This window comes from Mizuhopecten yessoensis, unplaced genomic scaffold, assembly GCF_002113885.1.
Source record: "Mizuhopecten yessoensis strain PY_sf001 unplaced genomic scaffold, ASM211388v2 scaffold5877, whole genome shotgun sequence".
Taxonomy (NCBI): domain Eukaryota; kingdom Metazoa; phylum Mollusca; class Bivalvia; order Pectinida; family Pectinidae; genus Mizuhopecten; species Mizuhopecten yessoensis.
In genome coordinates, this window is record NW_018406268.1 from 979213 (window position 1) to 994121 (window position 14909).

Consider the following 14909-nt stretch of genomic DNA (forward strand, 5'->3'; position numbering starts at 1 on the left):
TTACTTTTTGATCAAAGTTCAGCAAGGTTTGTTGTTTCTCCTTTCAGAAATGATTTCTCAAAGCTAAAGTTATGCCAACAAAAAGATTCCAAAACGTAACTATAGCTTTTTGACAGGGATACGGAGATCCTTAAGGTTTCGTATGTAAGTAATATCAATATGCTTGGCATATTGCTAATACCGGGGCCCTGTTGATCAAAACCTGACTGTTTCTTAATTCTTCCTGACAACCTTATACATGACAAACACAGAGCCATGCACCGTTACTGAAATGACAACCCGGGGGGCCTGTACCGGTACATACGACGTAGGTCCTTGAGTACGTGTACAGGAAGTTTGTATCGTAGACGACATTCTACATTATAGTATGCCCAACAAACATGCTTCCAATCAAACCGAAGTATCTGAACTCATTCATCCCTGAAGTTTCATAATGAACTATTCCAGCCTTTGAGTTGGAAGAGTTCAAATTTGTCTTCAGGGGGTGAATGAGTGAATTGTCTTAGGTCTGATGACCATGTACATCATCATCATCATAACAATTATGGGGAAGCGTACATATGTCTCAAATAAAGAGTATAGGGACAATACATTCTTGGGCACAACATACATCCATGTAGAACTCAGTCAAAAGTTCCGTCTCCATAGGCAGCATTGCCTACTGCAATTCGTTACGTCTTGTCCGTAAGATAAGACCGAATCGAGGAAAACGCATCAGCAGATATACCATATGCGTATACTAGGCACTTGAACAGAACACTAAGAGTTTTTAAATGGCTGGAAATGCAGCAGCTAGACCCAGCAACGATAGTTGTTCGAAGACCAGACTTTGTTGAGTAGTATACACGCAAAAACCGTCGTCAAGCTGTTTCCCAAGTCCCTGTCTCAAACACTTTTTTTCAAAATCTTTGACAAGTACAACAAGTTCTTGTCCTTGTCTTAACAAGGTTTCGCTTACAGCGAACTATTCATCTAGATCTGGCGTCTATAAACCGGGTAAAACACTTGACTCCGCCAGCAATTTGTTGATCGAGGCAGTCAGAGGGAACAGGCATTTTACAAATTGTTTCAAACGATGCATTTGAAAGGTCTGCTATCAAACATATAGAGTCGTACCTTGTCTCTTAAATCTACATAACAATCTTATACACAAGAAGCGTACTGGAACTGTAACAAAATTGTAAAAATTCAAGCATGTGAAACACTCCTAGGTGTAATAAACTTCTACATCATAATAAAATAAGCTTCTGTTCAGTTAAATACCTATTGCATAACAATTTAGTCTAACACGACTAAAATCAGAATGCCGAGAATTTCCAAAATTGGTAGCGGAAACAGGTGGGAAATGCTGTTGCTTGCTGCCATACTTGTTCGCAAAACTGCAACATCGCGTAGCCTAACATTCAATTAATTTCCGTTGAGTGTACAACTTATTGGATATATACATTTTCGAGCCAAGTAACAATTACATATAACTGGTACATATAAACATTACCATCATCATTAGTTCCCGGTTAAGTAAATCGTCACAGGAGTGGACATCTGTGTGTAACATTAAATTAACGTTGCTACGTCAAGACGGATATATACGTCTGTCCCATCTCCGGAACCGTTTTAAATGGCTACTGTAATGGGAACCAAAGTGATTGGCAACCGAGGAACCCTAACTTGGTCTCCAGAACAGTAATAACTCGGTTTCGGAGACGTTTGTTTGTTGTCACCGCGATCCACAAGACGCTGTTTGAAATTGTGTCGTGCATGTGTTCCAAATTCTGGAGCAGTTGAATACATTCCACCACGAACAAATAAACATGTTTATGGGATTTAAGGTTAGGAAGGTAAGGCAGCGACTGCCACACGAGGTGGACACGCGGTGTTGAACTAACACATTTGTCAGACTAATGCGATGACGTTTATGATAACGCCGCTTGTGTCAACCAGGAGGGATAACGTTAACAGTTAAACAGAGCCACACTGATTTTGTTATAAATTCGAATGTATTTTGGCTAGTAAATGTTCTGTTATGTTTATCAGAGTATGATAAGCACTATGTGTGGGGCCGAAAGTGAGTGAAATACGGGCATGAACAGATATTTGCGCCCGAAAATGTCCGCGCATCGACAGTAATTGTCAAGTTACAAGCATCACGATTTAGCGCTAGAACTGTTTATATTCCACAACATGAAATTAGCGATTTTTAATAAAATTCACTTATTTCGAAAGCGCTGAAATAGTATTACTGCTAAAATAACTACGTCCACGATATGTCCTCACTGTCAAGAAAGGAGAGTCTGAAAATAAGCGCTTAAATGTATATTGGCTTTTATTGGTTTGGTAATCAAAAGTAAGCAATATTCTTCCAACAACCAAGCCATATCAACTAAACAATCTGTTTCATCGGTGTGTCGACCGTCCCGACAGAATAAATATTGTATTGGACCTATACCGAGTCGGTACAACGCAAGTTCCGTGATTGGTGTGTCGCCTGCCAGTCACCTCACAATCCATAGCGTTACGTTATGGATTGTGCTTCGTGTCAACAGCTATTAAATGTTCTATGGATCGAGCATGATGTGTAGAATCATTACACGCAATATTGGTCGTGCTTGGTATGTCAAAATTGATAGTGCTTGGTGTGTCAACAGCCAGTAAACTTTGACTGTGTCCGATGTGTCAACAGTAAGAAAGCATTGATTGTGCTTGGTGTGTCAACAGCCAGTAAACATCGATAGTGCTTGATATGTCAACAGCTAGTAAACATGGATCGTGCTTGGTGTGTCAACAGTAAGAAAGCAGTGATTGTGCTTGGTGTGTCAACAGCCAGTAAACATTGATAGTGCTTGATATGTCAACAGCTAGTAAACATGGATCGTGCTTGGTGTGTCAACAGCCAGAAAACATGGATTGTACTTGGTGTGTCAACAGCCAGTAAACATTGATCGTGCTTGGTGTGTCAACAGCCAGTAAACATTGATCGTGCTTGATGTGTCAACAGCCGGTAAGCATGGATCTTGCTTTGTGTGTCAACAGTCAGTAAACGCAATACTGATCGTCCATTGGCAACATATATTTTGTGATGAGGTAATAAACAGCCTCTTCGTCCTCCGAGGGGAACAGGAGTCTTCGCCTGCCCAGTCGCCGGTGCCGAGGAGAGGACAGCAGACTGTGATCTGTAAGCCGTGGTGTCGGCGGCATTGGAGACACAAACGAGTGTTCCTGGAGTGGAGACACATCAGGAGTGGAAGTCAGTCTTGGAGAGAACAAGGGATACAGAGGGCCGATATCCGGCTCAAAAGAACGTCTTGTTTGGAATGTACTTGAATTCCTAAAATCACAAGGCTTCGACAGAGGTTTCCTAAACTGTGGAGACCTGATGGAGCCGAACGTTTCCCTTGAAAAACTTAAGTTCCCTGGCGAGGTCAGTGACGTAAAGGTTTTTACCAATTCATCCGGAGATGTGAACGCCATCATATCTCCCAGAGACCCTATCGATAGATCTAAATCAGGCGTTTTCCATGCCTGTTCTCCAGAATGCATATCACTAGAAGGTCGTGTGGAATTGTTAAAGAAGCAACTGAATCCGGAATGCCACGAATGTGATTGTCTGTTTTTCAAACTATGGCAAAATGATGAATTTTGTCCGGCATGTGGCCCATGGAAAGTATTGGTGAATGTACCGGTGAATGTAGAGTGTTGGTCGTTTGCCTCGTTTTGACTCCTGTTATCCATGCTGAATCCTCTAGAACGACTTGTCTGAGATATTTCACAACCTTATATCAGCGAATCCCGGGTTCTTCTCACAGCAACTCGACATAGCGTAAGTAGCTGAAACAATTTCCTCCAAAATGCAGTATGTTTTTTTACTTAGCGTAACGTCATAGAGACGTTGCTATGGGTAAATTTTCCCGCAATAACAAACATGAAATCGTTTCCCGCCCAAAGTTCATTAATGCGATTTCTGTTTAGTCACATATAACAGCTGTAAAATTAGACCCATGCCATTCAGAACTATTAAAAGTACCATGATAGAAGCTTTATCAAATGTAACTGTTCACCATTCAATAAATTTACTGAAACTATTAACAAAGTTATGGGGTTTTATCCAAATTTCGCAAGAAAAAAAGTTCACTACGCGCAGGAGTGACCTTGTTTGATACTCAAATACTGTATTTTCTTACATAATATCACGGAATTAAATTAGCTTAGTCCGTGATAATATGTATAGATATTTGCTATCTATTTTCTATAAATAATGATACATTTATGTACATACTAGTTCAGCTTGACATGGTGTGACCACGGAATTAGGTTATCTAAGTCCGTGGTGTGACATAACTTAATATCAGAGATTTAAATGTAAAGGGACATTCATGCGACGACTTGTGTTGGTAGAGGTAAAGGTTCAAATCACGGGTGCGATATCAACACTGGGTATATATCTGGGTATTTTTACGGAAGAGTTCCATTAACCGTTTCAAAACACAAATTCAGATATTAAGGAAAAACACATTGTTTTCAAAGCATTAACCGTTTGTAGATTTGTTTGTTTGTTTGATNCTTGTAATAGCGCGGAACTGATGCCGACTTTATAGTGCTACCTCACTGAAACATACTGCCGAAGACACCCAGCAGGACGCCCCACCCGGTCACATTATACTGACAACGGGCGAATCAGTCGTCCCACTCCTATTTTGCTGAGCGTTAAGCAGGAGTATAAACTAACATTTTTAAAGACTTTGGTATGTCTCCGCCAGTGGACAGAACCCAAAGCCTTCCTCACAGGGGCGAACGCTCATCAAATGGCCAAAAGTGAGGCATTGTAAAGGGAGACATTAGGAAAAAGAAAGTTATTTAGAAAGGAGAGAAGAGATAAGGTCCCAAATTTAGTCGCCTCTTACGATCCTGCAATTGGGCCGTTTGTAGAATTACTGCGGTCCTTATATGTAAATTTTAGAAGACGCTGTTTCAATATTTTCACACATTCGACATTTTCAACGACTATTCTAAGCTTTATAGATCTTAAGATGAAGCCATTTCAAGATTTTAACACATTTGACAATTGCAGCCTTGAAAGCGAGTCAGGGTCATTTATTAGAGCGCAGTTGATAGTCCAGCCTCAAATTTCAGAGGTCACGCTCTCTCAAACCATTGAATGAGTCATGACAAAATCTATGGCTCTGTGTGCGCCACCTTTTGGATGATACAAGAAGACTAGTAAAGGACTTTAGCCTCTCTCAAAGAAATTGCACGGCAGTGTATTGGTGAAATTGACCCGCTTAAAGTCGGATGTTACGTCTATGTTATCTACAAAGGACATGCATCAGCCTAGCGATTTGTCAGTTTTCCCCAACCTAAAACAAAACAGCTATCCATGTTCAAGAGCCCAAGAATTTCTAGGATGTTGATAATCACTCACCGCAGCATGTTACAGAAAACGTTTCACGACCCTAGATCATTGGGTTATTTTGAAGATATGATTTCGAAGATTTGAACACATTTGACTGGTGACCACGACAGTTGGTTGAGGTCATTTTATGAAGAAAAAAAAGTTAATAATCCTACACCTTGGAATGATAAAATTTACAAAAATATCCTGACCCTACGCTTCTAGACTATATCTGTATCTGTAAGGTTCCGGATAAAATTCATAAATTGAATATCACATCCGGGGAGGAGGAGTGGAGTAAAAGTTAGTTTTTGAGGCTAATACGGAACTGGTCGACCGTAGTTGCGCTGATGGAGGATTCTTTCAGAGCGTTCCCATCGGTTAGTGTACGTGGGTAGAAGGATTGTCTGTTGTTTTCAGTGTTGCACGATATCTGTTGTAGTTTCTGACTGTTGTTTCGTCGTGTGTTGGTACGGTTGACTGTGATGTAGACGTCAGCGGGTATGGCTACTAGCCCAGTGATGATTATAAACAACAGTACTAGTCTGTGGTCACGACGTCTGTCTTTCAGTGGTTCGAGTTCTAGTCTGTTTAGCATGGATGTTACACTGCTTTCTCTTCGGTAATCTAAAAGAAAGAATCTTGCTGAACGCCTTTGCACTTTCTCTATGGTATATATGTCCTTGTCCGTGGAAGGGGCTCAGATGGTGGAACTATACTCCAATACAGATCGAATTAGGGACTTGAAAGCACACAATTTCAGACCCTTCGGACATTTCTTCAGATTTCTCCGAAAGAATCCCAGTGTGGAGTTGGCACGGTTGGAAAGTTTGGTGATTTGTGATGACCATTTCATGGTGTTGCTGAAGATGATACCGAGGTATGGGTTGTCAGTTACCTCTTCTAGCATGGTATCGCCGAGAGTGTAGCGAAAGGCTGATGGAGATTTTGAGCGATGGATCCTCATGATGTAAAATTTGCTGGTGTTAAAGGACATGTCCCACGCTGATGCCCATCGTTCCAATGATTTTAAATCTTCTTGAAAGTCTAAGTGATCCTGGACAGTTCTTATGGTCCTATAAAGGAGACAGTCGTCTGCAAATAACCTGACGGTGAATTTCACTGCTAGTGGAAGGTCATTGATGTGGCAGTGGAAGTAGTGGTATATAGAAGTTGTTTAAATATTCAATTACATTTGATAAGACTTATTTCATAATTGTTGTAAAATTGATTTCATCATCTTGGGTTACTCAGAAGTTCTTTAAAGGTGTTATAATTAAACCATTTGATCTCTGCAACATTGAAAGTGGGTCAAGGTCATTCATTTAAACAAACTTGATAGTCCTTCATGCTACTGGCCAAAAATCATTGCCTACAGCCTTTTGGTTATTCAGAAGATATTGTATAGATTTCAACTTGTGATATTGAAAGTGGGTCAAGGCAATTCTTTTAAACAATCCTTTATGCTACTGGCCAGATACCATGACCTTTCAGAAGAAGTGATTTAAATATTTTAAGATATTGGACTCCTTTTGATCTTGGGAGTAGGACAAAGTAATTCATTTAAATACGAAAGCCATTCATCCAAGAATGTTACTTGTCAAATATCATTACCTAAGATGTTTTGGTTATTGTGAAGATGTTGTTTAAAGGTTATGACCTATTTGACCCCTTGACCTTGAGAGTGGGGTCAATGTCAATTATTTGAGCATTCTTATCTGCCTTTGGCCTCAGCATTTTAAAGGTAAACTACAATGATCCTACAAGTCTTTGTTATTCAAATGATGCCTGTCAGATTGAGGATGGAGCTGCACAATTGCAGTAGTTCACATTCAAAACCTTGCAGCAGGTAAGCAAAAGGTCATCACCCTACAGAGAGATAAAACCACCTTCAGCTGCTTAGTAAAACCTACATATGGTAACACATTGGCAAAAGTAGGCAAGAGGCTTAGAGAAATAGGACCATGTGTTGGCCCTAAGGTAGCAGAGTACAGTAGAAATACATGGTTTGGTCCTAAAAATAAAGGACATGTCTCAGATAAACATGGATAGCGGATTTATCCTGCACAACACACCTACATACATATATATATATTATTTTAGAAGAAGAAATTTGTTTTCAAAAAGTGATTTCCCCAGATTTGGGACTTGTGAAAACCATGGTTACCACATCAAAAAACGCCAAAAAAATGCAAAAAAAATGATTTTTGACCCACGCAAGTAGTATTTTTTTTCTTAAAACCCGTCTTAAATTGAATATCACCTACTCGGTAACAGAAATACTCACGTTTTAGCATAGGTCGTTAAACTGGATTTTTCACAATATTTACACATGTGCCGAGTACAAAAATAGACTACATGAATAGCTATCTTTTGTTGTGTCAACACAGATTTGTAAGTGGCCAAAAATGTAGTCTCAAACCAAATTCATTTTTTTTCTTCTTTAAATGTGAAGCCCACATAGTCCACTTCGTCATGTATATGCCAATTTTAGTGTTGATTTTTTTAAAAACTTTGATACATAGATATTACATGGGTTATTCATTGTACAAAAATATCAACCATGGCCACCATACCAACTGTACACTGCTACCTAATGACCTCTCTTGTGCCGTTAAGCATGTAATAATAATAATAATTTAGGGAAATAGACATATTTAGGTTGTTTTAATGAGCAGTAACCTGAAGTCATATTTACATTATGGAACAGGTACCTTAATACCCACATAACATTTACACTTCATTCCATATACCAAGTACATGGTATACTATACACAAGAAAATGTCTACAAGACATGAATGCCCTCTTTGCCCCTGTGGTTGACCTGTAAGTTTGAATAGCAAAAGACCTTGGGACCTTGCAATATAAACTCATCTTGGGTATTCTCATACTCACTTTTGTATAAACTTTGTTGAAAATCTGTAAAGATGTTCAGGCAGGATAATAAATTGCGATTGGAGGGGACAGCATGGGATTGACACGAGTCATGGGTAACACTATAGTGTAACCCACCATATAATGATAGGGGCTTAAAAAGGCATTGGGAAAATTGGCTATGTTAGCTTCAATTACCAAATCTTTGTGCATTAACTCCATTTACTCCTGAATGCACATTTGAACTCTTCTAATTCAAAGGTTGGAAGAGTCCATTATGAAATTTCAGGGGTGAATGAGTTAATACAAAGAAGACACAAAATATGTGCCACCTAGGTGGACCTTTCCATGAAAACAATGCTAAAAATAACACTCAACAAAAACAAGACCAAAGAACTTGAGGAAAATTGTATCTTTTTATAAAACAGAAACATATTATGTTGCAATTTACAGATTTCAAAATTAAAGCCATTGTTATTGAACAGACACAGAGTATGGTAGAATATGCAATACTAATCTGCCTGCACACGGTGTATCATACAAAATGTACGCATGCCAGCCAAAAATACTGTATCAGCTCCCTTCTCCTGACCAGCGAGGGGACATCACTTCAGAACAACTGATCAGGGGATCAAAGGAACCGGGGCGGGGGCCGTTACAGAAAGGCATGCATGCCTTGCAGGGAATGCTGTTCACAAGACTTATATAAAATGATATGACATAACATCACTGACTAAAATTATATGTAACTGAAAGCAGAAGCTGCAGTTATAATGTTAAAACAGAAAACACATTGTACATATCATTTGATTTACAATCAGACAGATATAATTTAACACATTGTACTTCACATCCTGTTCAATTCCTCTTGTTGGCTTGCATGGTGTTTGATGTCTTTTCATGTTGTTGAATTAATCCATACGCACAAAGTTTGACAACATTAACAATATCGTGTGAACCATTGGATGTGTATACACATGTATGAAGGCAAAATGAAACACCATATTAATTAAGTTAATAACTGCACACATGCTAGCCATCCTGTCCAATCATGCTACTTGTCCCACAAAACAAAAGGTCTTTCCACTGGGAGACCCTGTTTAATTATTCAGAGCACCAATTTAACACTTTTTAGTCCATCGAGTCCTGCTCAGTGAGGCGAGTCCTGCTCAGCGAGGCGAGTCCTGCTCAGTGAGGCGTACTTCAATTCTCCTCCGTTAGCAGCTTCAACAAGTGCCAAGTACTTTCCTTATCAAAAGCTGGTAATTATTGATTACTTTTTACTTGCAGTATTTTGCTACTTATCAAGGCAAAACTAATCGATAAGTTAAGGTACATGTCATGACAGCATATACTCTTGATATATATTTTATATATAATAAATAGTTATCACAGTGAGTTGGAGGTCGCATGTCGTCATCTGAACTGGTACACAGGTATACTGTGTTCTGGCACATGGATAAGGTTTAGTGATTGGAACCTGTAAAAAGAGATATATATTCACTATCATTAATATGTAGTTCACCCAAGTTAAAATTGTCTCTACTTATTTATACACTTTTCATTTAGACTGAACTGAGATAAAATTTCCCTGAACATGTAAAATATTCTTAAATAATGCCACAAATTAAATGCATTTAAAAATGAAAACTTGTGGACAGGTACTTAACAATATTATCTATAGCATTTCAAAAGTCAGAATATGTAATTCATATAGAAACATTGTTTAGGTTATTCCAGATATGAATTGGGAGGGGTATNGGGGATGTTGGGGTCTTAGAAGGGGGGAGGGGATGTTGGGGTCTTAGGAGGAGGAGGGGATGTTGGGGTCTTAGAAGGGGGGAGGGGATGTTGGGGTCTTAGGAGGAGGAGGGGATGTTGGGGTCTTAGAAGGGGGGAGGGGATGTTGGGGTCTTAGGAGGAGGAGGGGATGTTGGGGTCTTAGGAGGAGGAGGGGATGTTGGGGTCTTAGTAGGGGTTAAACCAACAGCAAATAAATAGGAATTTAATGGTAAGGAAAGCAATATTCTTTATAGTCAAATTACCATTCTGAACTCCTATGATAGTAGTAACCTTCTATCGTCGATGTGGACTTTTGAAAACAGATATAATAAAATCCAGCAAAAGATGCTCCGTTTATGTCTTTAATGGTGTGGTCTGGCACCAAAAAGTGCTCCTGTCAAAACAGAAAGTAAACAAATTAATCATCAAAATATGAATATTTAAATGTAAAACTGGGGATTCACTTCAATACCATACCAGGTAATTCACATTCTTCAACCAAATGAATAACACGAAGGCATTGATCAAGAAAAATATCAACAAAAAAGTTTGAATTACACACAATTTTAAGGACACGTTAGAAACAAAAAAATATAGTCTTTCTCAGGTGATTCTCAGATGATTAAAGCAGAGAAATAAAATGATACAAGCATTTCGAAAATTGGTAAAATATTTCCAATACATTTAGCACTAAATCAGCACTCCAAAACTCCATATAGGTCTATAATGAAAACCAATCACATTAAAAATTTCCGGTACATAATAATTTTGATTGTGAAGTATAAGCCCTTATGTGTGTAACCATTTCCTATATTGAAATTTGCTTTAGTGAGGTTAGTTCGAAATTGCTTAAAAAAGGTAAAACTGAAGGCTGATCATTTTTTTTTACTGGATATAGACTTACCTTCCATCTCATGAACACATAATCTGTTGTTTTTAAATCTTCATAATCAAACGTATCAGAATTAAAAGTCTTTGCAAACTGGTAGAAAGATAAAAATTTCCCCTGAAAAATATAATTAAAAAAGAATTAGAGTACTAAGAGCTTGTTACAGTTTTAACGTTGCTATTAGAAGATTCAGACACAAATGAAAACAAGTTCAGACACTGAGAAATCATAACTTCATACTATTTATAAGTAGCATTTGGTTAATTGGAAATCATAATTTATTACATACCTTTTGTAAGTAAGAAAAAGTTAAGGTAGGACACATCATAAGAATAGTTTGAAAGGAGCAAAATCATGAATATTTAACTAGGGAAATCTCTACTTTCATTTCACAGTGTGAACAATATTTATTTCATGATGAATTTCTTCCTTGGTTTGACACATTTCTAATGACTGTGCTCTACCGCTACGTAAAATGCCAACTCAATGTCGGACAGATTTTATCACGTTGCTGTGTTGTGCAGCTGAATACATGTATACCTGGTACCTGTGATACCTACCCAATGTTTTCTGTCAACATCTTCATCAGCATCCCATTTCCTTGTAAGGAATGGATGTTTTCTGCTGATTATTTCCCCATCGAAAAATGTTGTCAAAGTCGGATACTCTTCTGTTAGTCCTTTAATCTTCAAATAACCACACAAGTAGGAACTTTCCATGTCCACATGCTGTTAGACGAGAGAGAAGAATACAACAATTAGTACATGCAGATTCAATCATAACCTAAGGTGACCCTGGTCTAAATGGTCAAACTCGTACTGGTCACAGGAAATGCCTCAAAAGAAAGCTTCAGTGTGCATCTCAGCAGGGCAACCATGACTCAACCTAAGCTTTTTGTTTAATCTTAAGGGTCTGACCAGTGTAAATACAAAATAATTGATCAAACAGAGTTGGCTGGTGGGGACTCGTAAGTTCAATCAGCTGAGCATTTACATGTACTATTGTATCTTTTGCAGATATTGGCTCTGAGAAAAACTACTTCATGTACCGGCCTATAATCTAGATCTGCAACCCAAAGCTTGACTCCTAGATGATGCCCTCGGGAAGGTGACCTGTATATGATATTTGTGCTCACGCAACGACCTGCACTGTGTACAATAATCTCTAAAACCATGCTCCCAAAAACATGGTTGTATTTCAGAAGACATTATGACAATTAATGTCTTGACATGCAGTGTTAATATGTCATACTCCTAGGCTGCTTGTAACTGATTAAGCCAGAGGGTATAATCTGCAGTCTGGATTTGACTCTTAGTAAAAACATTTGAAAAAAGTTAGCTAGGTGCCAATATAAATTCATTACCAATTAATTAGTTTAAAAAAACATGTATAAGAACTTAAAAAAAGAAATACGATCAACAGCTTCTCTCTTTTTAGCCTGTGTCATGAAATATAAACTGACAGGAAAAAAGTAGTGCGTTTCTACCAGGGATCGAACCAGTGACCCCGAACTTCCCAGCCAGCCTCTCTACTGATTGAGCTAAAGTGAACTTGATCCCTCTAGCGGGAAGCTAGGACTGTAGTCTTACCTACAATTAACATCTGTCACAATCCTCCCCCATTTTTAAATGTGTTCACTCGAATACCACACCAACCCAGGTTCTAACTCCCTGTCCCCACAGGGAGAGCCATAGACACCATTTGTAACTGGAAAGACAGTAATGTACTTCCACCAGGGATGGAACCAGTGACCCTCAGTTTCCTTATCCACTGCTCTACCAATTGAGCTAAAGAGAAATTTCCTCTAGCACAAAACTAGAAGGCGACAGTAACATTTTGTGCAATTAAAATACTATATAAGGTAAACCTCCGGTCAGATAGAACAAAAATTAATAAATATTGTCAAACCTGTTCGAATAACACAAAATTATAGCCGCTAAAGTAAAGAGTAGCTCGAACTATACGACATCGAGATCAGCTAAAATCATGGCAAACAGTCAAGTCGCTGATACGGAACAGTGACGACCTATTACGATATATTTGCAAATCTGGAGATGAATATAATGGTACATATATCTTTCTTTTCCTTATTTACATATTAATAATTTATTGTCAAGTCCAATCGCAAAGCAGAGACAAACAAGTATGTAGGCCGCAAAGTAGCCCGAGTTTCCTCTGGCCCTGACACCATTTTGACAGATAGATGTCTGGTGTGGGGCCAGAGCCCACTCTTAAATGAAAACGTGGAATTCTCCAACACCATTTGGTATCAGAGAGTTATGAGGTGGTGACAACAAACATCTACTATGACACAACACATATATCGATAAATGGATTATTAATTTATCCAAATTAGCTCTATTTTTCACCAACAGCTGCTAAATTCTGTCAGTAGAGTCCTTGATATTCAATTGTTTAAAATTTCCCACCTGAGCAAATGCCATTTTTGTAGGTCTTGGGGTGACTAATCAACAAACCATACTGATCTGGACAAAAAACGGAATATATTATTCTTGTTTAGAAGATTTCCGGACGGCGTCTTTTTGTTGATTATTCACTTTACGTTTTCATATAGGAGTGCGCTCTTGTCCCACACCAGACATCTATCTGTCAAAATGTCTAAGTCTAGTGTCAGGGCCAGAGGAAACACGGGCTAGTCACAAAGCAGTGATGACGGGAGTATTGACAGAAGTTCGATTGTAATGTATCAGAATGCAGAGGCTGGATTGAAACTGTAATTACGCATTAATAGTTTGATTGACCAATTGGTCAAATATTTCTGTTTTGGCACATATAAATTAAGTAATAAATCAGGTATCGGTGGCCTGGTCGCAATTATATAATCTTATTGTTATCACAGTAATATCATGACAATACACACGATGTGACGGTAACATTCCGCGCTCCCTGTACTGTTAGTATATTTCACATGGTCTGGGCCTAAATATTTTTGACTGGCGTGTGCACAATATGTGACATGTTTTATACCAGAAAGAAACTCAATCACCTGCAACATCAGGCATATTTATGTACAAATCGTCTGACATCGATGACATCAATGGTCACTCTTTCTGAAGTACTACCCGTTATGCGGTAGCTAAACGCTGTCGATGCGAAATTGGATCTATTTGAACTGACAGAAGGTTTACCGTAGTACTAAATAGCTAATGTACTAAATACTGTTCTACGTCTCTGGTCTGCGTCACATTATATTAACAAAAAAAGGTTATGGTTTACATATGACTTGTGTAGTAATACAGTGAGACATGTTACTTGTCAAACTAACTACAGTGACGCAAAGGTCGATTCACATTAAAACTATTATTGTGTTAAAAACCTAATAACTTTAATGAATAAACAGTCCTTCCATGGCCACAGTACTGTGTTTGGATTTGAGATGACTGAAAATCGACCTTCGTGCTTTACAAAAGCCGAAGTTAAAATAATAGGTAACCGAGAGAAGTGAAATGTGTCACGAGTGCAAAGTGACAAGATAGACATGGGCGGCCTGTTCGTTTATGCGGAACAACCGTTTTAAAATATAACATTTTCGGGTATAAATCCTGGCGGACCTGAAAAAGTTTATGCAGGCCTTGCAAGGTTCGCCTGAAAGCAGCATCATATTACTGGGTCCGACCTTATTTAATAAACGAAAAACTCTGGTCTAACCGGTTCAACCGTTTGGATCGCGATAAACGGCCATGGCGAGTCACTCAAACTTGTTACCTGTAAAACAACTTCCACATCGTAACAATTTCCTTTGCTTTTCTGGTGTCCCTGAAACCTTGATCCATTGTATAATAAAGTTGTGGTTACTCCAAGTTGTTTGGAATTTGCAGGAGGAGGTGGATCTAACTTCACAGGCATGGTTACCTGTCGATGCTGTGTTTGATTTAAACCGGAAGTGTATTATTTTGTTAAATCATCGCCGATTCGCCAAATTCGACGACATTCCACATCTGACCAATCAAAACATA

The 14909-nt window shown here is 38.5% G+C and overlaps 1 protein-coding gene across 1 annotated transcript; it reads right to left on the reverse strand.

Annotated features, from left to right (window-relative positions):
- Nucleotides 1–8658: 8658 nt before the first annotated feature.
- Nucleotides 8659–14835, reverse strand: LOC110451217 (glucose-induced degradation protein 4 homolog). The gene is made up of 5 exons (XM_021499119.1): nucleotides 14659–14835; nucleotides 11493–11660; nucleotides 10948–11049; nucleotides 10307–10437; nucleotides 8659–9741 (listed from the first exon to the last, which is right to left on the reverse strand). The coding sequence occupies exons 1-5, from the start codon at nucleotides 14797–14799 to the stop codon at nucleotides 9678–9680; spliced, it is 606 nt and encodes a 201-aa protein (XP_021354794.1). The 5' UTR covers nucleotides 14800–14835; the 3' UTR covers nucleotides 8659–9677.
- Nucleotides 14836–14909: the final 74 nt, after the last annotated feature.